The sequence below is a fragment of the Mycetomoellerius zeteki genome, unplaced genomic scaffold (genome assembly GCF_001594055.1).
Source record: "Mycetomoellerius zeteki isolate Tzet28-1 unplaced genomic scaffold, Tzet1.0 scaffold332, whole genome shotgun sequence".
In the NCBI taxonomy this organism is placed as follows: Eukaryota; Metazoa; Arthropoda; class Insecta; order Hymenoptera; family Formicidae; genus Mycetomoellerius; species Mycetomoellerius zeteki.
The window spans coordinates 831,013-853,244 of NW_017257319.1; the positions used below are offsets into that span (position 1 = coordinate 831,013).

At 33.3% G+C, this 22,232-nt stretch overlaps 2 protein-coding genes across 3 annotated transcripts; one reads left to right on the forward strand and one right to left on the reverse strand.

Annotated features, from left to right (window-relative positions):
- The first annotated feature begins 5,022 nt into the window (after positions 1 to 5,022).
- On the forward strand, positions 5,023 to 12,441 carry LOC108725242 (insulin-like growth factor II). Of its 2 annotated transcripts, none has more exons than XM_018452131.1 (3): positions 5,023 to 5,804; positions 8,379 to 8,634; positions 11,638 to 12,441. In XM_018452131.1, the coding sequence occupies exons 1-3, from the start codon at positions 5,458 to 5,460 to the stop codon at positions 11,722 to 11,724; spliced, it is 690 nt and encodes a 229-aa protein (XP_018307633.1). In that variant the 5' UTR covers positions 5,023 to 5,457; the 3' UTR covers positions 11,725 to 12,441. The 2 variants fall into 2 exon arrangements, with proteins under 2 accessions (XP_018307633.1, XP_018307634.1); XM_018452132.1 differs by having other exon boundaries at positions 8,379 to 8,479.
- Positions 12,442 to 13,575: 1,134 nt separating this feature from the next.
- LOC108725225 (uncharacterized) lies at positions 13,576 to 18,834 on the reverse strand. The gene is made up of 3 exons (XM_018452113.1): positions 18,612 to 18,834; positions 14,632 to 14,888; positions 13,576 to 13,779 (listed from the first exon to the last, which is right to left on the reverse strand). Exons 1-3 carry the CDS (start codon positions 18,832 to 18,834, stop codon positions 13,576 to 13,578), a joined length of 684 nt encoding a protein of 227 aa, XP_018307615.1.
- Positions 18,835 to 22,232: the final 3,398 nt, after the last annotated feature.

The following is a 22,232-nucleotide window of genomic DNA, read 5'->3' on the forward strand; positions in this document are numbered from 1 at the left end:
CCGTCAAGAGGTAGCTATAAAATTGTGCAAGGAATGCGTATGTTTTTCGTACATATAAGGAATGCGTATGTTTTTCGTACACAGCGAAACAGAAGCTGCGATAGAGAGCGATCACGAAGTTTGCGAGTGATGCGATAATTGCAATTTGACGTTACCAAGAATAACGTCAAGTTTCTGTAATCGTAGGTTATTTTTGGATCGTAGCAGATCATCGCTTGAGCTGCGCGCTAGTGAGAGAGCCGGTTGGCACAAAATATATATATACTTTTCGTGTAATTTCGTGAAACCGTTTATCGCACGTTTTCCACTTGTTTTTAATTTCATTTGCACTTCAAAAACATAAAGATATTAACGTTTCGTCAATTCGGAAAATAATATTGGCGGAAACGTTTGAAGATAAGAATTGACATATGTACTAAAATAATGCGGACTTTCGAAAATAATACATATAATAAAATATAAAAGTATAAAAAACATCAGAATCATATAAACAGAAATACGACTAATCGTTCCCATCAGATTAGTTTGAAATAAATGTTTGCAAATGATTCAGCACATCAAAAAATATAAGAAAACAAGATATAAAAGATTCCATTCTTTAGATCAAAATCCGATAATTTTACCCATCCTCCTTTATAACAGTGCAGCGGTGGTGCTAATTAAATGTTATCCAAATTAAGATATATATCCGTTTTGGTCCGTTTAGGGACTTTAGGATGAGTTTTGTTCTATGTTTTTATAAAAAATAATTTTTTATTATATACTTATTTAATATAATTTTATATTATAGATTTTTGCTACATTTAAATCTGGTAATTTGTTAGTAACTTAATCTTGACGTATTGAGGATGAATATGTGGGAAAATGAATTGTACTTGATTGCTAAGAAGGGTTCCAAATAGATTCAAAACGTTTAATAATGGACATTTGATGACATCAGGATATAGACAATAAATCTGTAAAAGTTTTTATATTGTCTTTTATATTATTTTTATATAATTTTAAATTACGTAAAATATATATATATATTTTTTTTTAGAAAACTAGCAGCGAAAAGAAATTTCAGATATTTTTTAGAAAATTATCCGCTAAAAAATTTAATTTATAGAGTTATCTTTTTATCAGTTGCTAAAATTTTTCTAATTCGCTAGAAGACTAGTACGCTAGTTTGTTAAGTAAAAATATGTCGTATAATCAGACCTTAATGATATAATTACCTGATGACAAGAAAGATTTAGCTCAATTTAACTTAACAATCATCGTTGCTCTATGCATTTACATTTCTCGGAAACGCATAATTTTACTTTTGATTCACATCATGATCCGCGCGTGAAATCGGTTCGTCTTACGATCCCCTCTTGGCTGTCTCGCGCGCGTTGGTCGGAACCGCCGCGCCGGGACCGCTGCGGCCGGGACGACCTGACAGGCTAACGATCCACGTGTGGCCACTTGAGGCTAGTTTTCCACGAGTTTTCTAAAGTGGCGCGACTCGCACCTCTCCTTGCGCCATGTGCAGGCGGTTCACTTAGGCTCAATAGACCCCGTAAGTGGCCGCTATTACAACGGCGCGCACTTAGAAATCACGTGCGCGCGTGTAAGCGAGTGCATCGCCACGATAGTAGTTTGCAGCACGTGGCGCAGCGTGTCCTTGGCTGTCCGCATGCATCGACATCCTCCTACATCCGCGTGTCACGCAAGAACGTGCCATCTCAGAGAAATTCCTCTTTTCCTCTGTCTGGGCCGCCGCGATCGCGATTCGGCAGCGTATCGCCTTTGCAGGTGCAACTCTCCTATCAGAGAGAAAGAGAAAGAGTGAGAGAGAAAGGAAAAGAAAGATTACATGCGTTACCATACATACGTGACGCAAATGTAAAACTATCCGCTGCGATTTCACCGCATGGGCAGACACTTGCGATTGTGTCTATAATATAGACAAGACGAGCCACGTGCTTTCTTCTACCTGAAAGTTCTCACCTTCCCCAGCGATAATGACATCGAGGCCCGATTATCGAACACTCCTCAATGCGCGAGTCGTTGACTTGTTGTCGCAGACTTAATGTGTCGAAGTCAACGCGATAATGGTTTTGGTTGTTGCACTTCTTTCGATACCACTGTTGAAAAAACACGATATCACACGTCAATTATCTATTAGATAAAATACGATCTCGCTAGACCTGTGATGTAAAATCTACCTAACATCCATATTCTATTCTATAATATACATATTTAGTAAATAACAAATTGGAAATGTAGGGTGTTTTATGTGGTGTATACATAACTTCAGAAATGAATTTAAAACACTAAAAGAATACAATAAGTTTATACCTATAAACATTTCTTCTATCTGACCTTGTTTCCGAGCTACAAACGTTTTCATGTTTCGTTAATTCCGAGTTACAAATGAAGCTATCGTAGCGTCTTCACATATTTCTGTCTTCAAAGAAGTTAATAAAATGCGAAGATGTGTATGAAGACGCATGAAGATGTTTCTGTTACTTATAATACAAAATATTTATTTTTTGGCTCGTAGCCTTTCTTTTATTTATTGATTTATTCTAATTGAGCCATATTAACAATTACAAAATATTTAACTTCTTTTACCATTTTCTTGTTATTATTGACAAATATCTTAATAATTACAAATATTGTTGATTTGTCAATAACTGGACAAATTCAGTTATTGTGATATTTACCTTCTCAGGCGAAAGTAAAAATCAGAGCATAAATTCAATGTAAGGGAGAGTAACAAACGTAAACAAAATTTTTAGAAGACAAAAATTGAGAGATTACGAAATATAAAAGAAACGCTTTATGCTTTTTTAGTATTTTGTAGTCTCAATTTTTATCTCTTAGAAGCTTTTTTTACATTTCTGTTACTATCCTCTTACATTTAACTTGCTCTCCGATTTTTATTGTATCGATTTTTTCGTACAAATTCCGCAAAAGTAGCGTTATGGAGTAAGACCTGCTAATTCTAAGGTGCTATTTACTGGATCTATGAATAATCGTGATATATTCAACAGGGGATATGTCCATATTCGTCAAAAGATATCGAAATTGCTAAGATCGGTAGAAAGAAAACGAGGGTAGCAGGTCGCGGGGAGTGACCTCTCTATCTGCAAAAAAATGCGACCGATATATCGGACTGAGACGAAACAGCCGCGGCGATCAATTAAAGTTGCCGATAATGGACCACACTTTGTCTTTGATCGGAATCACAGATCACTTGGCGTGATCTTTTCGTATTTTTGCGAATCCCTGATACCGTGGCTGATCATCGCTGGCTCCCCGTCGCGTCGGTCTTCGATAAGTCAGAGATAACAGAACGGTTGTCTTCATTAATACGAAATTGTAATCGACAGCTATTCCACTTTCGTTCGAAACGGTGTCTTGTGTTAGGCACGTGATCGATAGTGGGGCTAAAGACATTCAATAGTATATATACTCCTGCAATTGTTCGCGAAACGCGATCTATTTACGTGTCACTCGATCCTGAAATGCAATTCGTCACAGATCACTAGCGATTTTATTTACTCTTCTACTTACTGCGTCGAGCAGAAAGCGCAATCGTTGCACATTTTCATTGCATGAGAAGTGGCTACATTAATAATACCTATGACTATATATACGTAAAAAAATATTTTTTTTTGTATTCTTGTAGGTTTTATTATACAGATGCATAATTATCTATTTTAATTCTCCGCCAGCAATGTGGAATTTTGAAGGTACAATCGATTTTTTTATTGTAAATTATTTTGGTAGATAAATTTAAATCAATTAAGAATAAATAAAATACAACCTGATCTAATAATTACAGTGAAACAACATCATTGTTATATTTTTATACTCAACAATGTAACTGTTACGTACAATACGCATCATATTATATTTATATTTATATTTGTTGAGTAGGAAATTATAATATTGATATTATACAATGTTACTGTTAGTTGGTGTTTACTGTGATAGTAAAAACTCGTTGTTGAAGTTTTCTAAAGTATGCATCTTTTTTAAGATTTTTATACAGTTTGAGCAATATAAAAATCTGTACTGAAATTTAAATTGTAAAGATTCAGGCTGCTGACGGAAAGTGCAAAATTACGTATCACCGACGAAGAGTTAAATGGGGCAATTAACATAGGGGGGGGGGGGATGGTATTCCTCTCCAATGAATCCAAAATAACCAGTCTAATATGCAATTTTTTCCTTATTCATTCTGGTTTCTTGAATTTGCCGCTACATTGAACACAGTCACGGAGCATTAGTTGGACTCGCGAGATACAATAGCATAATGCGGTATCGTATAACCGTTTAGTGGTCGGTCGCGGCGCGGCGCGAAGAGAAACCGAGACTTCGCAGACTTCGCTACGGGGAACGGACATCCGAAGAGACAACGTTCTTCGTATCCTCGATAAAAAGATTGCTTTGTTCAGGAGTAGACGGAGGGATGAAGTGCGACGGTATCCGTGTGAGTGACAAATGAATAGCTGGCGGAAATAGAGAAGGGGTCTGTCTTCGCGAGCCAGACTGCGGGTTGAGCGGGTTGGGTCCGGCCGGCCTGGCCGGCCCGGCCGGTACAAAAGGGGCGCGCGAAGTCTCCGTTCAACAAAAGAATACATTATGTTATACTTCAGAAATGTGTTGTATGTATGTTACTTCTCATGTGGCGCGTGAAGTGCGCGCCATTTCCCGAAGTGAGAGCGAATCGTCGCCGGCTTTCATCCCGCCTGCCGGCCACTCTCTGGCTTTCGGTGAGAAATGGGTCCCCCTCGAATGGCACGAAAAAACGAATTTGTGTATGCCATCGGACGTGCGTCTAGCCGCTAACGATCTCTCTACTAGTCTGCTCCTCTTTGCGCCGATGTCGCCGACGACCGACGGGAACTCGTCTACCAGTAGACTCTACCATCGAGCTTCTATTCCTCCTCCTCCTCCTCCTTCTCCTCTTCTTCTTCTCCTACCTCTGCTAATGTTACTCCCTCCTTATCATACCTCTCTCCCCCTGATCCATGAAATCTAGAACAAGAACCGCGTGGTGAGGCGGCCCGGTACCAGTTATATCAACGAACTTGGTACCAACGGAGCTCTTTTCAAGGCTTCGGGCCTCGTAGCATCATTTCACGATTTCTTTCTTGCGACCACAAGAGAATTGCAGAAATCGAGGAGAAGAAACAGAAATCGCGCTGGAAAATAACTTCTTCTAAAGACTACGGAACTTTAAACCGCAACCTCAAGACCGAATACAATAAAAAGATTTTTCTGCAGTTGCGATCGTGGAACTGTCGCGAGACAGAATATATAAATAATAAGAGCTTATTTAAACAATAAAAATATATATAACAATTCGGTCGGCGAATGCGACTACGAAAAGTGTGGTATTGAGGTGCGCTTCGAGGTATATCAAGACTCCCGGAAGTCGCAGAGAGAGCAGCTTCTTCTACAACTTTTGACATTAATATGATGATACGTAGTGGCGATCGTGCGATGAACGAAGCAGTGCTCCTGACAGCGTTGATTTTCATGAGTGTTCTGTACGCCGCCGATGCTGACAATGTCATTTTCAAGAAGTCGCATCAACGGATGCAGAAACTGTGCTCAAGAAAACTGAGCGATGCCCTGCAAGTCATGTGTAGGGATCGTGGCTACAACGAACCATTCTACAGCAACGAGGATGAGTCGAGAATTGATCCCGGTCCGGGACTCGTCGAGGAGTGCTGCTATCATCAGTGCACCTACGAACAAATGGAACAATACTGCAAGCCTCTTCCCGCGGAGAAACGGATCGACTCGAGGGACGACGTTATGTGAGTGGATGTTAGTATATTCTTTTATGTTCTTATTATTCGCCTTTTTCTCTTTTTTGTACTTTTTGAGGGTACATGTTTTTAGTAACATGTACAAAAAGGAATAAAATTAGAAAGAGAGCTAGAGAGAGTTGAGGCAAGAATATCTCAACTCTGTCTCTCATCTCTTTCTAATTTTACCCTTTCTTGTATATGCTACTAAATTATATTCTTAATTTTGTATATTTTACATGTCATTTTATTTCTTTATATTGCTTTTTGCAAGGTTGGCAACGTTATCTCATAAAAATAACTCGTTACCGTTACCGTTCTTTTTCCTAAAATGTAACTCGTTATCGTTACTCGTTATTGATTTGCAAAAATAACTCGTTACCGTTACCGTTCTTCAAAATGTAACGAGTCATTACATTTTCGTTATTTTCTTTTTTTAACACTAATAGAATATTATAGCGTTTTTTATTGGCAGATCTTGTGCGCACTCAGTGCACATTAAAGCCATACAACTCTAAATGTAAAAATGAGATATCTCAATTAATAAAGTATATTTTATCAAATAGCATAATAAAATTGAGGATTTTGCGGTTTAACTCGTTTCTATATTTTTATCAACCGTACATCTTTACATCGATTGCAGCGGCTTTAAAGTGCACTGAATGCGCACTAGTTTTGCCAATGAAAAACGCCATTATATGCGTAATTAAATTCCTGCGGTAAATACAAAAAAGATGTCAGAATTTTATTTTTTTAGTAGAGGAATAAAATTCAAAAACTGATAAATGTACGCTCTAATTACGATTAAAACTTTTATGTAAATAGAAATAGAGTAACGATAAAAGTAACTAGTGAAATCGTTACCATTACCCCAAAAATGTAACTGCGTTATCATGAACGTTACTCAGAAGAAAATGTAACATCGTTACCCAATTGTTACCGAAAAAAAGTAACTTGTAATGGTAACGACGTTACAAATAACGCGTTACTTGCCAACCCTGACCTTTTGTTTTTTATATTGTTTCGTTGTGTTTTATGTACACTCCAAGCCAAAAGTTTGAAATGACATCTTTGGGATTATTTACTCAACTATTCAATGTGTTCTTTTAACAATATAATTTTTCTAAGAACTTTTAACAATATAACTTATATAAGATTTAATGACAGTTATTAGATATAAAGAATTATTTATTTAAAAAAAACACATTAAATATGTGCATTAATAATCCCAAAAATGTCAATTTCAAATAGTTTTTTGAAACTTTTGGCTTGGAGTGTGTATTCCAATAAGCAAGAAACATTTTGAAACATTTCAGCAACGTTGTAGCAACGTTGTACCTGCTTACTGGGATGTTTTTCTTTTTCTTCTATTTTTGTAATTATATATTAGCAAATAATTACATTAGAATCTGTAAGATTTAATTCGAATGCATGTTTATTCATAGGTTTCATTTAAATACACAGGATCTCTTTTAAAAGCGCTAATAAATTAAAAAGAATCTTATTCGGAATTCTCAAACAGATACTCTGTCTCTCGTATATAAATCTTTAAAAGAGTCATGACCATACATAACCGGATTGATTTTGCGCGAATGCGGAAACAAACAACAAAAAAAGTCTCATTGTTACATCTCGAAGTGTTACTAAAGATTCTGTTACTGATTGAATCTTAAATATTATTTGTACGATATGTTGTACGATTTATTTCTGTTTATGATGGCGAGACGAATAAATTGCACGTATAAATAGCCGATTGTGTTATAACGCATGACAAATTATTATGTAATTATTTATATTGACGCTGAATCATTTATTTCGCGTTATTAGCTGATTAGTAGATGATCTGTATGGAGCGTTTAGAGGGAGAGAGATTAATATGCACTCGAGAGAAAGAGCGTGTACTTTCCAGAGTGCTTGAACTAGAATCCAAGAAAGAGAGAGAGAGAGAGAAAGGGGGGAGAGAGAGGGGGAGAGGGGGAGAGAGAGAGAGAGAGAGAGAGAACAAAACTGCGCTATCATTGCTTCCGTGATAATCTCTGCCTAAAGTTCATGGTTGTATATAAATTGATTTCAGGAGGGTTAGTCCGAAGTACTAGGACGATTCGCTTTTGTGCGTAACATTTTTTCCTCCTCCCTTCCTTCTCGCTGTTTTGCGGTCAGTCCATTGGGTTTATCGAGTTGTGCGACTTGTTTTTTTGTTGTTCACCTAAAATCGTAATCGAGTCTTCTTGCACAAGTGTTTGTAGATTTTTTTTTGTTCTGCGTTATGAACCTGCGTTCTTGCATATCTCCCATATCAGACGACATGTTTATCATATTTTTAATGTCGACGAGAAGTGTGTTTGCTTGCTAATCCTCGGTGTTCATTAAACTCGGATGTAGGGTCATCGATCTGCGATCGTAATAATTTCGCGAAAGTTTAAAAGAAACATGTAATTGATATAATTACGAGTTGCATAGGAGACTGAAAGATAAATCCGAACGTAGATATCAATTATTAAATATAATATTGGATTTTCGTCGAGAATAACTTTTCCCGTCTTACGATTTGCTTACTTATGCATTTTCTCTTTATGTTTTCAGAGATCTGTCGTATATAGCGAATCTATCTCATTCTACGACAAAAGATCTTCTGGAGCAGCATTCACAAACGGAGATCGGCTACGCTGGCGATGCGATAAAACGTAAGGTCGATGATTTGAAAAGGGGACGGCACAGGGGGAAAAGTGGTCGCAATAATGATGGTGAATGCAAGGGGAAGGCTGATGCGAAAAAGCGACACCGCGGCAGGCACTGTAGATGCCGGCGTCGGCGTCTGGAATGTCGCCGAGCTGGCAAGGTGCTTTCATGAAACGTCACATTGTCGTCATTGCTTGCCTATTAGCACCTAAAGATTCATTTACATCTATCGTAATGTCTATCGTAAGCTCCGTTATTACAATGATCGTAATGCTCATTGATCGTTTTAGCTATCGTAAGCTCATCGTACGTTGACTCAACTTCAACTCTTATTGGCTTTTTACAATAAACTATTACCTAAGCTTTAAGTCTCCATCAGTAAGAAATTAACCAATTATAGTCGAATTTGAGAAGAATAATCGATTATAATTGTTACAATCGATTATAATCGGTCAATTTCTTACGGCTTAAGACTTAAAGGCTGCTTTCCTTTTAAGAGACACAGGGCGCTACAAATGCTTCGAAGCTTTTGATTGACCAATCGGAGGAAAGAATTTTATTAATTGACCAATCAAAAAATCAAAAAATGCTTCGAAACATTTGTAACATCAAGTGGATCGTAGCCATGGTCGACACAAATGTCGTTCTATCTTTGTTATTCATCGAATGTCAAGAAAGATAGAACGACGATTGTGTCGACTACTGTATCTTCTAAAAGGAAATCAGCTAAAAAATGGCTTATTGTAGAAAATCTATAATGATTATGACGTTTGTCTGGCGTTACGACAGTCAATGAGACTCTGCAGTATTCTCGAAAAAAAATGAGTGTTTTTTTATTTTTTAATCAGCAGATATATAAAGTTACACGTAACGTACCTGTTAGTTGTAATTTCCTACTCAATAATATAACTATAATAATAATATACATGTTACATTACAATTATATATTATTGATAAGGGAACGTTCCTAAGTAGTAAATTTCATAATAATGCCAAACTTTACAGATTTGTTACTTGGATAGCCAGAAAGTGAATTTCATTATTTATAAGCTCTATCTTTGCAATATAAGCAAAAAAGAAATGAAATATATCCGAATTTTTATTGATCATGTTATTTTGACAATTCTTGTTTTTTTTTTTTAGCAAATTGTAGTTTTTTTTAGTTGTATTAATACTTCAAAAATTGTAATTTACGTTAAAATGAAAATATATAGTAGAATCAATATGTGGACATTTAAAACTTACGGAATTGCAGCGCTTGTAACACTAAGGAGCGGTAGGCACTTGGCTCCGCCTATGTATGCTCGAGAATTCAAAACTTTGCTTCGGACCTTGATTTAACCTTGATTCAAAACTTTAGTAACTTAATAAAAATATATCTATTTTTTTGTTTCCCCAGTATTTGCTGTGTTAGATTAGATTTTATTTAATATTTGTATTTTAATTTTCGATTTATTATTTTATTATTTAATTCTTCTTATTTAATTTATCATAAATATTTTATCAGAGATTTTTTTTACGTTCTAATATACACTATGAGTGTCATTGAAAATCTATTTAATATGTATATGACATGAGCTATATATGTTCAGTACATAATTGGAGCGCAATTTCTTAAATAATGCATGTTTGCTACATTTCCACCATTTTCATCGATGTAAGTTATAAATTTAGCAGCGCGCGCGCGCGCGTTAATACAGAAGAATTATATTTTACTAAAAAGCAAGAATTGACAAAATAATATGATCAATGGTCAATAAAGTTATATTTTTTTTTCTTATATCGCAAAGGTAGGAAATTAGTAATAAATAGTGAAATTCATTTTTTGGTTATCCAAGTAACAAATCTGTAAAGTTTGGAAGGTAGAAAAGGAATATGTAACACAGTTACGTTACATGTAAGTATTTACTGAATAGTTGTTTTATTAATGTTGCAGCATACAATGATTAATTTATACCTCTTCATGATATAAAACATTATCTGTGAGCAAATGATTAGTTGTTGTATAACACAGGTCATGATACATTGCGATTTTATGACAAACAATACTTACGATAATTTTTTTTCTTACAATTAAAGTCTCACGATAGATATAGATGGACCTTCATTTTACAAACTCTGTCGCATTCGTACTCTTTCTTTCTAACTGTGACCTAATGCTTCTTTATTAATTATATGCTATTAACATTCGCAACACAATCTTTCGAATAATATGTAATTATTTGATATTTGCCAAACTTGAATTTACTGCATTGATTAATTATTATTATTAACATCATAGCTTATAGCAAAGCAATAATAAAAATGGAGATCTTAACTATGCAATTAAGTCATAAATATTACAAACTTTTCTCTCAGTGTACAAGCCGAAATGTTTTGGAATGTTCATCTAAAAATTATTTCATATATTATTTGTTTTCTTCAATCGAAGGCTAGAAGGAAAGATTTGAAGGAAAATTTCACTTCAAATTGAATTATCTTTATCTTAATACCGAATTTCTGTTATTTAAGAATTGTACATACATATATCTGAAGCGTAGTCTCTTCGAAGCTGTAATCATGCTTGATATGATTGTTGTTTACAGCGCCGCGCATTGCTTTTACTACTGCTTATTATACTTATTTTAAAACTAACTTATACTTTGCACCAAAGACGTAGAGCATAGACTGCGCCATTCGTATCTAAATAGTACATCAAATATGATTAACAAACATAAGAGAAAGGGAGCGTGACATTTTCTGTCACGGAAGACGGTCAATTTCCTTCTTTTTCTAACATATTGTGATTGATTGAATGGAAGGAGACAGAGACTGGCCATTTTTACCTTGATTTTCACGTCCTACCTCTCTTATTTTTATTGACCAATTTTACACATGGATGATGCAGTCCATGCTCTATCTCTTTGACTTCTATACAAGTCTGTGTTTGTATCTAAAAATAATTATAGATAGGTGCTATTGTTTTTTTTTTTGTTTTTTCCATTTTGCATGATGTTCGACTGTTTGTCACCGCGGTTTTGTAGTGCAGCTTCGCACAGCCATTGATAACCTTTGCATGTGCTGTCTTGTATAAATAACTTTATAAACAATAATTTTAAGATAATTCTCAAACATTAAGGAAGCTTCAAACGATTATAATGCAAACGCATATCTATCGTTGCAGGTTTTACGCAGCAACGCTAATCCTCTAGGCAACAAATTTGTAACACCATTGACAACTGACGAACCTACGTCGTTCGAAACGATTTAGAGCGAAATTATTTGATTCTCCGATGCCAATCTTCGATTTGCCACTTTCTCTTGATCACATTATTTAAATAACTGATGGAGTTTGTACACGGATGATTGTTAGAGAAAAAATCTGAGAAGAGATAAATCGAATCGAAAGAATGATTTGCGTGGAAGAGATATTATTTATAAGAAATTCAGCCTCACCACGCGGATTAGTGTTAATTGATGGTGTCGAAATGCGACGACGTGTCGAATAGTATCATCCATCAGAAGAATTCGCGATTGAGGGAGCATGGAGGATCAATTGCTCGATGGCGACATTGACGGGACAGATGTTGTTCCAGATGCTATTATTTTATTGCTTTCCTTCACCATCAAGAACAATGTCGTTAAAGAAGTGAGTTTCGATGACGATTCATGGGGGAATCGCTAACTTGAATATTGAAAATGCAATTGTGATGAACTTGAATGCAATCCGAACAATCGGGTCGCGCAATAATCTCGCAAAAAAAAGAAAGACTTAAGTGATTTGAATACAAGTGTTTGCAGGCGCGAAAAGCAGCCCGTATCGGACATTTGTCGGTGATCTTAGTTTTATTGACAATTGATCTCATTAGTATTAAAAGCTCTGTTTTAAATTTAAAATTTAACTTAGAGTTTATGAAACACATCGACGAACGCGTACTTTACTAGTCCGTCGATAACGGACGAAATTTAAATGCGGAATTGTAGATTTTAATAAAAGAAGTAGATTCTGAAGATTCGGAGGAGAGGTAGTTGTAGACACAGAAGTTTTATCACGTAACACATATTGAATAGCGTGCATTCTTTTTACTTGCCATTTAAAATTTTCAGTTGACATCTGCGTTTATAATAGCGACCAATAAACATTTATACATACTGACTGATGTTTTATTTATTTCGCCGAACATCCTTGTACAAAAGTAGGAATTGATTGAGAAGTAAAATAATACATTTGCAAAGTAAGATAATAAATTTTTTTATTGTACAGTTTTAATTAAATTTGGCTAAGTATAAAGCACATTAATTTATTGAAATTTCTTGCAAAAGTAAGAACGTAAAGCGGTAATCCAAAGAAAAATACTAACAAAATATTAAAAATAAATATTACTTTTTAATAAAATCGTTTTTTATTTTTTGTTACATTTACAACGTTTATGTCAATTTGGGGAGAGAGTGCTTTATATTTTTTATCAAAGCTGTATTTATAACTTTTATATGTGTTCTTCTATTTGTTTTAAGAGATATTAATTTGAAGTAATTGTAATTTTTAATTCTTAATATGTGCCTAATGAGTATTTTTTATCCTATGAAGTACAGGGTGAATCATAATATAGGTATGTCTCAATGTTTTATCATGGCTGGGAAATAAATATTTCACTCTCTCTTACGCTTTTTCCAGCTGGAGTTGGTAATTCATCTCCCATGATAAAACGTTGAGACATTCATTTAAGATTCATCCCGTATGGCGTATGCAAGATTTTCATAAGAACATAATGATAAATAAAATAAGGCTGCATTAAACAAAACTTCATAAAGAGATGCGATCTACTTAAAGTTGCAAATGCAAATGCTTCGTTGATCAATTAGAAGAAAGAATTTTACGAATTGATCAACTAAAAAATGCTTTGAATCATTTGCAGCGTTAAGTGGATCGCACCTTAGGATATATGATGAATCGCACATTTTTTACTTTACATTGTTATCTAGTTATTTTTATGTCATTCAAAATTTTATATTAAATGATATCTTTTTTACAAGTATTAAAAAAATTTTGGTAGTGCTGGCCATCAGTGATTACTAAAGTATCAATGAAAAGTAGGCGTTGGTCATCATGGCGATCAACGCGTTAAGACGGTCGACTTCCAAGGCAAGGTAAGTGAGTCGTTTCCTTAAGACACTTGTCGACGTTTTGGCAGCATTTCGAGGCTGTTTCTAAGAAAATCTTCCAAGCTTCATCTTTCGAAGCTCTCGGTAGCCTTTCGTAGATGTCATTGTACAATTCATCCAATTCTTCGGCGTTCAGATTGAGATCGAGATCGTTGTTATAGGCCTGCCGAATATTATGCTAGTCTGATTTTTCTCTGTAATTGCTTTTATATCCAGATTTACCATTAGCCCCGTTTAATTAAACTTGCTATTTTTCTTTCTCGAGTTAATTGATTGTTTACTAATATATTCCTACATTAATTTTCCGGAGCTGACGGTTTATTGAATCCATTAAATTATAAATCTCTTTATCAAAAATGTCAAACAAATCAATTTTTTTCATGTTATACCTGCAAATTTGGATTATTCTTATTAAAATATATTTAGCATTTATTTTTTTTAGATGAATATTTTTGGCTCTTCGAAATTAATTAGTGCTTTTAATTTTAACATCAATAAATGGATTTTACAGTCCTATCGTCGTGTTACAGATTTTGACGTCAGCTTTGGAGGATTAATATTAATTATGTTAGTTATTATATGTCATATGATATTGTTAAAATTATTCAGCCTGATGCTTTGCGTGTGTTTGATACCATCTGTTTATTTTGCTTTGTTGTGAGTCAGTCGCGAGAAGTCGAGATACTATATCGTCGGAGGAATTTGCATACAGCGCAGTTGTAATTGCATACACACATGTTAATCACACAGGTAGCGCAAAACGCATGACACGTTAAATTAGAACATTTTCATTGTTAGGCTGTTTATCGAGTTATCGGTGTTTATTTGTCGCGTTACAGCTAAAAGCTTCTTTTTTAACAAAGAATTACAGCGAAATGGATCACATAATCGTAAAACGTTTTAGTTCATAATTGTAAAGCGGTTTAATGGATTGCAATATTGATCTTGATGGATTGACTAGAGTCCGCTTCTTAAATAACAAATTGAAGGTGGCTCCCAGAGGCGATTGGCTTACCGGAGTGTGGAAGGATACGAAACCTCTATCGAACGGATAAGGCACCCTGAGATGATATCCTGACCGATTGAGAATAGATCCCGTTAAGCTCAAATTGGAATCATGATATCCTCTTCCGGATGCATACGCTCGAGCTTTGGAGGCGCCATTTATAGCTTCCGCGACAATTGGCAAGATAATACCACTAACTTGTTCGGATGTCAGTTGCCTTTTCTGTGGAACGCCGTGCGACGCCGAATTTTTCGGCTTCGAATAATCTGAAGAAACATGGAATTATACTCTTTAATGTAGAAAGAAAAAGAAAAAAAACAATAAAAAATTACAGTATCAAGATTCGGATTTCTTAAAATTTAAACAAAAATGAATATAAAAGCTAGAGAAGTCGGCCCGATCGACAGTGCGCAAATTAAGAAGTGACTTTTACCTTATTATAAAGCTTTAATCAAAATATATGTAAATACAAATTCGTACGTTTCGGCTTAAGTTCGAGCCATCTTCAGCGTAAACTTTTCGTGTGTGAAACACTTAACAATTTCGAAAACTATTGAAAATTCGTGTACTACACATTCGCATTACTACATACAATGTTTCTTGCTCTGATCACAATTGTAGAAGGAACGAGACCCATTCTTAGTACACTCAACCAGCTCTTAAGCTCGATGAAAAGGATTGTGCGTATCTTAACTCCAGTTATTGTAACCCGATGACAAACAACTAATTAAACTTGTGCATTTTCCCATACGTCGATTGTTAAAAAATATATCAGAATTGTCACAAATAAAATTAAAATTCTCGTTAAACGTTAACTAGATGACGGTCAACCGTAATGATGACCCATCATTTTACAGTTGATGGTTATTAACGTTTAATTAGTTGCTTGTCATCGGGTTACAATAATTGGAGTTAAGATACGCACAATCCTTTCCATCGAGCTTAGGAGCTGGTTGAGTATACTAAGTATATTTTAAAGGATTGGAAAAAAACCCAATTTTTCCAATTTTTCCGCGGATTTTTTCGGTTTTTTTCCCAAGGGTAGAAAAATTCACTTTGAAAAAAATTCACGCGTGCTCGTAAAACCTATCACGTTTGCTTCTCGATTCTTTCCGTAAAGAAAATAATTGGGTACACAGCGGGATAAGTTAACAGAAATTTTGAAATTGCACTGAGAGAAAACGAAATAGTTCCAGCAACTATAAATTTGGCAACTTTTGCAATTGAAGTACCTGTAGCTAGTTTTACAAATAGAAACTAAAGTAGTGCTGAATATTATAAAAATATAGTCACGGTAACAAATTGTATGCACTATTAATTGGTATTGAAATAGTGACTACATTGAGTAGTTACTTGGACTTCATGCAAATAGATATAACACTTACATTTTTCTCGTTTAGACAAAAATTCTCAAAGTGTCGCTCAGTACGAGTAGTACGCGGCTTTGTCACCAGAGGGACGTAGCGGAGTTCAGTTTCTCCTAAGAAGGAAACCACTCAGCTTACAATAAAAGGCGTAGCGTTGGTTTCAAACTTGGAAGACAAAAATAAATAAGAAATGCATAAACAAATTTGTAACTATGTATTATAAAGCTTTAATAAGAACAATAAATAAATTAAGTGAACTAAGAAAATATAGTAATATTAACCATTTATAAATTGTTTATATGGTTAATGTACTATATTTTCTTAGTTCACTTAATTTAGTATTCTTATTAGAATTTAATAATATGTATATAGTTGAGGCGCTATTTCACTACAAATTTATAGTTACTGATACGATTTTTTTCTCTGAGTGTATAAAAGATTGAGGTCGCATAATGTATTCAATAAAACATACAAAACGTACACTATTGCACCACTAATGCAAGAATTAAAAATATAGAGTCCAAACATCATGTTTATATAATAATAGTAGTATAATAATAGTCTAGAAAATAATTTGGATTTAAACTGAATTCGTAACAAAATATTTGAAAAAAAATAAACTACAAAGAGACACTTCAGGAGTTCATTAGACTGGAGTGTGACAAACTAGAGTTAAAAATCTGTTTACTTAAGCTTTGCCATGTACTAAAGGAAGGTTAGATTAGGTTTTATTATAAAAATAGAAGGATAACTAAAAAATTACTAAAAAATTTTAATAAAAATAATGCTACATAATTTCATAGATCGCATTAATTTTATAAAGGAATTTAGAAGTTACTTATTATGTCTTTTATTGTGATCAGAGCAAGAAACATTGTATGTAGTAATGCAACTGTGTAGTACACGAATTTTCAATAGTGTCTTCAAGATTGTTAAGTATTTCACACACTAAAGGTTTACGCTGAGGATGGCTACCTTTCAAACTTGAGCCGAAACGTACGAATTTGTATTTACTTATGTTTTGATTAAAGCTTTATAAGGTAAATGTCTCAGTAGCCGGACGTTTAAGCGTTAAGTTCTCATAAATAATACAATTTATAATATCAAAAAGGTTTTTAATATAAATATTTGTATCCATTTGAAAACTCAAGACTCCCTCAAGCAAGGAAAAATTATTTGAACTTATAACAATTATTAATTAAAATATTTAAATAAATAATAGAATGCGTCAATGTACCAGTGGCCAGACAAGCCGGTCGGACACTGAGACGTAATTGTCCCAATGTCCGACCACAATTGGAAAATTAATATGCTGACGGAAAATAATAATATAAATAGATGTTTAATGACAAAAGACAACTAATTCAAATTGATCTTTAAGGTAAAAAAAGCATTTGAGATTAATATTAATATAAATAAATAGTTTTGTGTAACTGTCCGAACATAGGTACTGTCCGATCCCAGTGACTGGACATGTACCTATGTCTGGACATAACCTATGTCCATTTACATAACACTTTATTTATTTAAATTAATATTAGTCTCAAATACGGTTTTTAAAACGTAATATTATAATTTAATTGTAATCTGTAAATGCAATTAAATTATAATACTGTAATAAAAAAAGCATTTGAGATTAATAATAATAATAATTTTGTGTAAATGTCCGGACATAGGTACACACATGTCCGGACACTGGGATGTTTATCTTAATAAGGTAAAAGCAACTTCTTGATTTACTGTCAACCGCGCCGACTCCTATAGTCTTTATATTCATTTTTGTTTAAAAAGAAAAAAGATGAACGGTACAAGAAGTTTTACTTGAAAAAAACAGATCTATGATATAATTAATAGCAAATTCGATTGGATGCGCAGTGATGCGCATTAAAGCTGTTGTACAGAAACCGATATAAAAATTGTGTTTAATATAAATAGAAAAATAGATTAAATCATGAAATCCTTAATATATTTTATTCTGCTGTGAAGTAAAATCTGTATTACATGGTTCGGGATATTTGCATATTACTTTTACTCATTGTCAGATTAAATCAGTGTAAAACAGCTTTAGTACTCGGTTGGATGCACTATAAGTGCTCACTAGTGCGTCTAACCGAGTTTGCTATAACAAATTCCAAACAGCGTCGTTTCAAAGGCTTATTGCGCTCGGGTGCAGATGAGTATCCCACTGCCATCATTTTCTACCGATTACACAAACAATCAATATCAATCTTCATTAAATCTAAATTCTAAATTCTATGCCATGGCTATAATAACATGAAAATCGATTGTATGAAAATCAATTACTTTTAAAGATACGTCAACGGCCGTCGGTCACTCTTATAAGAGGGCTACCCGGATGCAGTTTGAACGGGCTCTGACTTCACAATTTGTTTTTTTTTTCAATTACTATTACTATGTTAAAATGACGATAAATAACGTCAACATGTTACTTGGGAAATAATTTGATAAACATCAAGACTTTGTGGCGAAACATTTTTGTCACCCTGTAATCTAGAGTTTGAATAATGATGTGTAAACATTTTCGTATACTTTACTAATAGATTTTTAAGTGTACAAAGTTTGTAATTGTAAAAGATGTACGTTAAAATCTTATTCGCTTACCGGATTCTTCCTGTCTCTTCGCTTCATACTTCTCGGTATATTTCTGCAGATCGAATTTTTCCAGGCCTCTCTTGGCTCTCTCAATACCGAGTCTACATCTTTTCACGTGTACATCCATCACGACTGACTTACATTGTTTACTGGCCCACGAGATCTCACATATAATTCCCAATATTGCCAAAATAAGCATAATTCCACAAGCTCGAGTTTGATGCAGATACATCTCCTTTTAATCGTTCGTTTCAACCTATATAAAATCTGAACTGACTTGTCGCTCTTTTAAAAATGTTCTTATCCACAGCGTACGTGTCAAAGACACATTCGTGCAGTCGTATCTGATTTGCTTCCATTCGTCTGTATTATGTGCGATGTTGCACGTACATAATAATTAATTATCGTATGAAATTATCAATGGGAGAGAGAGAGAGAGAGAGAGAAAGAGAGAGAGAGAGAGAGAGAGAGACGATAGGAAAGACAAAGAGCATAGATAAGTATAAAAGTGAAGAAATGTATCGCGAAATGTATTAATTAGGTTGAAACAAAAGTTCGTAATGCTACTCCATTTAATAGCATATCTATGTATTTAAAAAAATTTAGCAATTATATTATTTGATACAGTAAAGTTTCAGCTTTAAGAATCTTTTTAAATTACGGTACGTGCGCGCAATGCTTTTTAATGGAGTGCATGGGCAATCAAAGTCAAAATACTTGTTTTATTTAATCCGTGATAACTTAATAATAAAAAAAATCTTAGGAACATTAAAAAACAATTTTGTAAGGAAAACTTTGATTATTCATGTTAGAAAATGGAAAATTTTGTAACTTCTTTTATGCACATAATAAATAGGTCTACAATGTGAGAAGAAAATGTTTTACTTTGTTCTACTCGTAGTTTCTATATAATGTAAAAATTATCAAAGTCACAGAAACTCAAAAGATATAGTGATCTTTCGAAAATAGAGTTTTTAAGTTCTCAAACCTCTACATTAAAATTTGAACTTTGTTAATTCTTAATAAAATTACAGCTGAATTTTGAAGTTCATAGCACTACAAACTTTTTTCTAACTCAACATATATTTTTTCATAGTAATATTATACTTTCTTCAAATACGCGAGAAATGTGTGTTTGAGGACTAAGTAATACGTGCATGACAAATAGTAGATTATTTGTTAATTACAACCTTAATGTGGGTCTTTTTGCGGCACTATCATTAGTATGGTCATGCAATAATCTGGTGACTGTAATAAATGGTCTCTTACTTCATTGCTGCGTGGGCATCAATTGATACGAGCATACGATGAAATACTCTGCACGATGTTGAAATTGCATTCTTAGGGTCTAGACACAATGAAAAGCATACACAAGAAATAACACATAGGCATGATAGATTTCAACCTATCGAAAACCATATATCAAGGCATGCCAAATTCTGTTAGGTTGAAATATGTATATTGCCTATGTGTTATTTTCTGTTTCTATTGTTTATGCTTTTCATTATGTCTAGATCCTTACGTGATAAAAAATCATTGGTGCATGTAAGAAATGAGAGTCAGCAATGTGAAGTGAGAGAGTCCGACGACATCTTAGAGGAAATAATGAGGAAACGAATTTCGAATCGAACAACTCTTTTTTCATCAAGGAAGAGAAGATAAAACAAGAATGAGCAAGTCCGTTTTGATATCTAGACAACAAAAAGTCTCTAAAATCGGGTCATAAGACGTTTTTTACGTCTAAAAGACGACTTAATGACATCTTATGTCACAATTTTAGACTTTGTGTTGTTTGGGTACGTGTCGATTTTTCCATTTACCGTTTTAGAGAGAACATTTTCTATTATTTATAACGATTATTGTTCAAGAATAATTAGACTACAAGCATCTTAGTTCCCTTTTGAAAAGGAGATCTAACATAACACGAGTCGACATTTTCAGTGTTGATTCAGACACTTTAAAGAAAATTTCTTTCTATATTTTATATAATTGGTCTATTTTAAAAATTAAAAAAATATATAATACAATGATTAAAGTTAAAATGCGGAAAAAGGTTTATGCACGGAACGAGAATGCATGTAAGAAATAGAGTTTAAGATACAAAAAATGTATTTATCGGTAAGACTCGCTTAACAGCACGTGTTTGCAAAAGCACGTAATCACTTTCAGGTATCCTAAACAGTTGTTAATAAAGATAATAGAGGACTGTTTGCTTTTGTATTAATTTTAATTGTTACGTTTGCAATTACGTTATTATGGATTATACATATGGATTTAAAGCATTCGTATTTATAAAAAATTATCTTTTTTTTTTAAATACTGTTCATTGCCTATAATAAATTAACTATACATTGCCAATTGCAACTATACATTAAGTGATTATACATTGCTTGTAATCAATTAAAGAAAAGAAAATACTCAAAATGCCTTCTGTAAAAAGCACATACGTAAACATGAGCTCTCTGATGTGATCTGACAACATTCATCTTGATGTTGAAAACATTTGTACGAATAAAACAGTGAGACACGTACAAGAAAAGAAGAATACGATAATGACAGTCTTTTTAATTAATCATCAGACTTTTATCTGTTTTAAAACATTATAACTACGTATTTATAGCAAGTTCTGTTTAATTATAATATACACGGCATCATGAATTTATTAATATATAAAATTGTAGATTGATTTATGATTAATATATAAAATTGTGCAACTAAATTTTTTAAATGTCTTTCTTTTTTATATATAATATATGTATATTATATATGTATATACTATACATAAAAAATAATTTTTTATATCTCTTATAAACAAAAATTTAATAAAGTAATAAGATTCCCTATATTTAAACACAATGATAATAGGAACAGGGTTAGAGGAAATAAGTGTTTCCCAGTAAACACAATGTTACATGTAATGTACATATAACATGTAATGTCAACAAGACAGTGTGTTATATTACAGTTACATCAATATTTTGTTGAACTGACATTGTATATTATATATACGTTACATGTAACATTGTGTTTACTGGCTTGTAGAGAAAAATGTTAATATCGTTGCAATTGACTTTTGTTTCTCGGTCTCTTAATAAAATTTGTTAATTTTTTAATATTAAGAGATATTTTGAATATTAGCGCACCTCTATAAGCGCCTATTCTCTCTAGTTCTATCTTTATCATGATTATTGTCTCTTATAAACCGTGATTCTTTGATAGCTCTATTTTAATACTTTTATATGCAGAATAATTAGAAAAGTATATAATTAGAATAATATATCATATTATATAAAAAATAATATAATTTCATTTAAAAAAATGGTGTACGAATATACTATGTATTTGATTTTAGAAAGAAAATATAAGTTTTATACACGTTTCGCAATTGCATAATTAGAACATATATTTGTATTCATATTTATACATATTTGTTAACTGTCTTCTTATTATTAGGTAATTGGTTGCTTCTGATGGCTTTTTCTTTTAGCAACAAATAAATATTCGGTCCTTTATCAATTAATGTGAGATATATTATTAATAACAAGAGGTCTAAAATAGACAAAGTTCTTTAAACTGTACATATTATAATATTGAGTGCACTTTTTTGAATTATAATATGAATATAATATG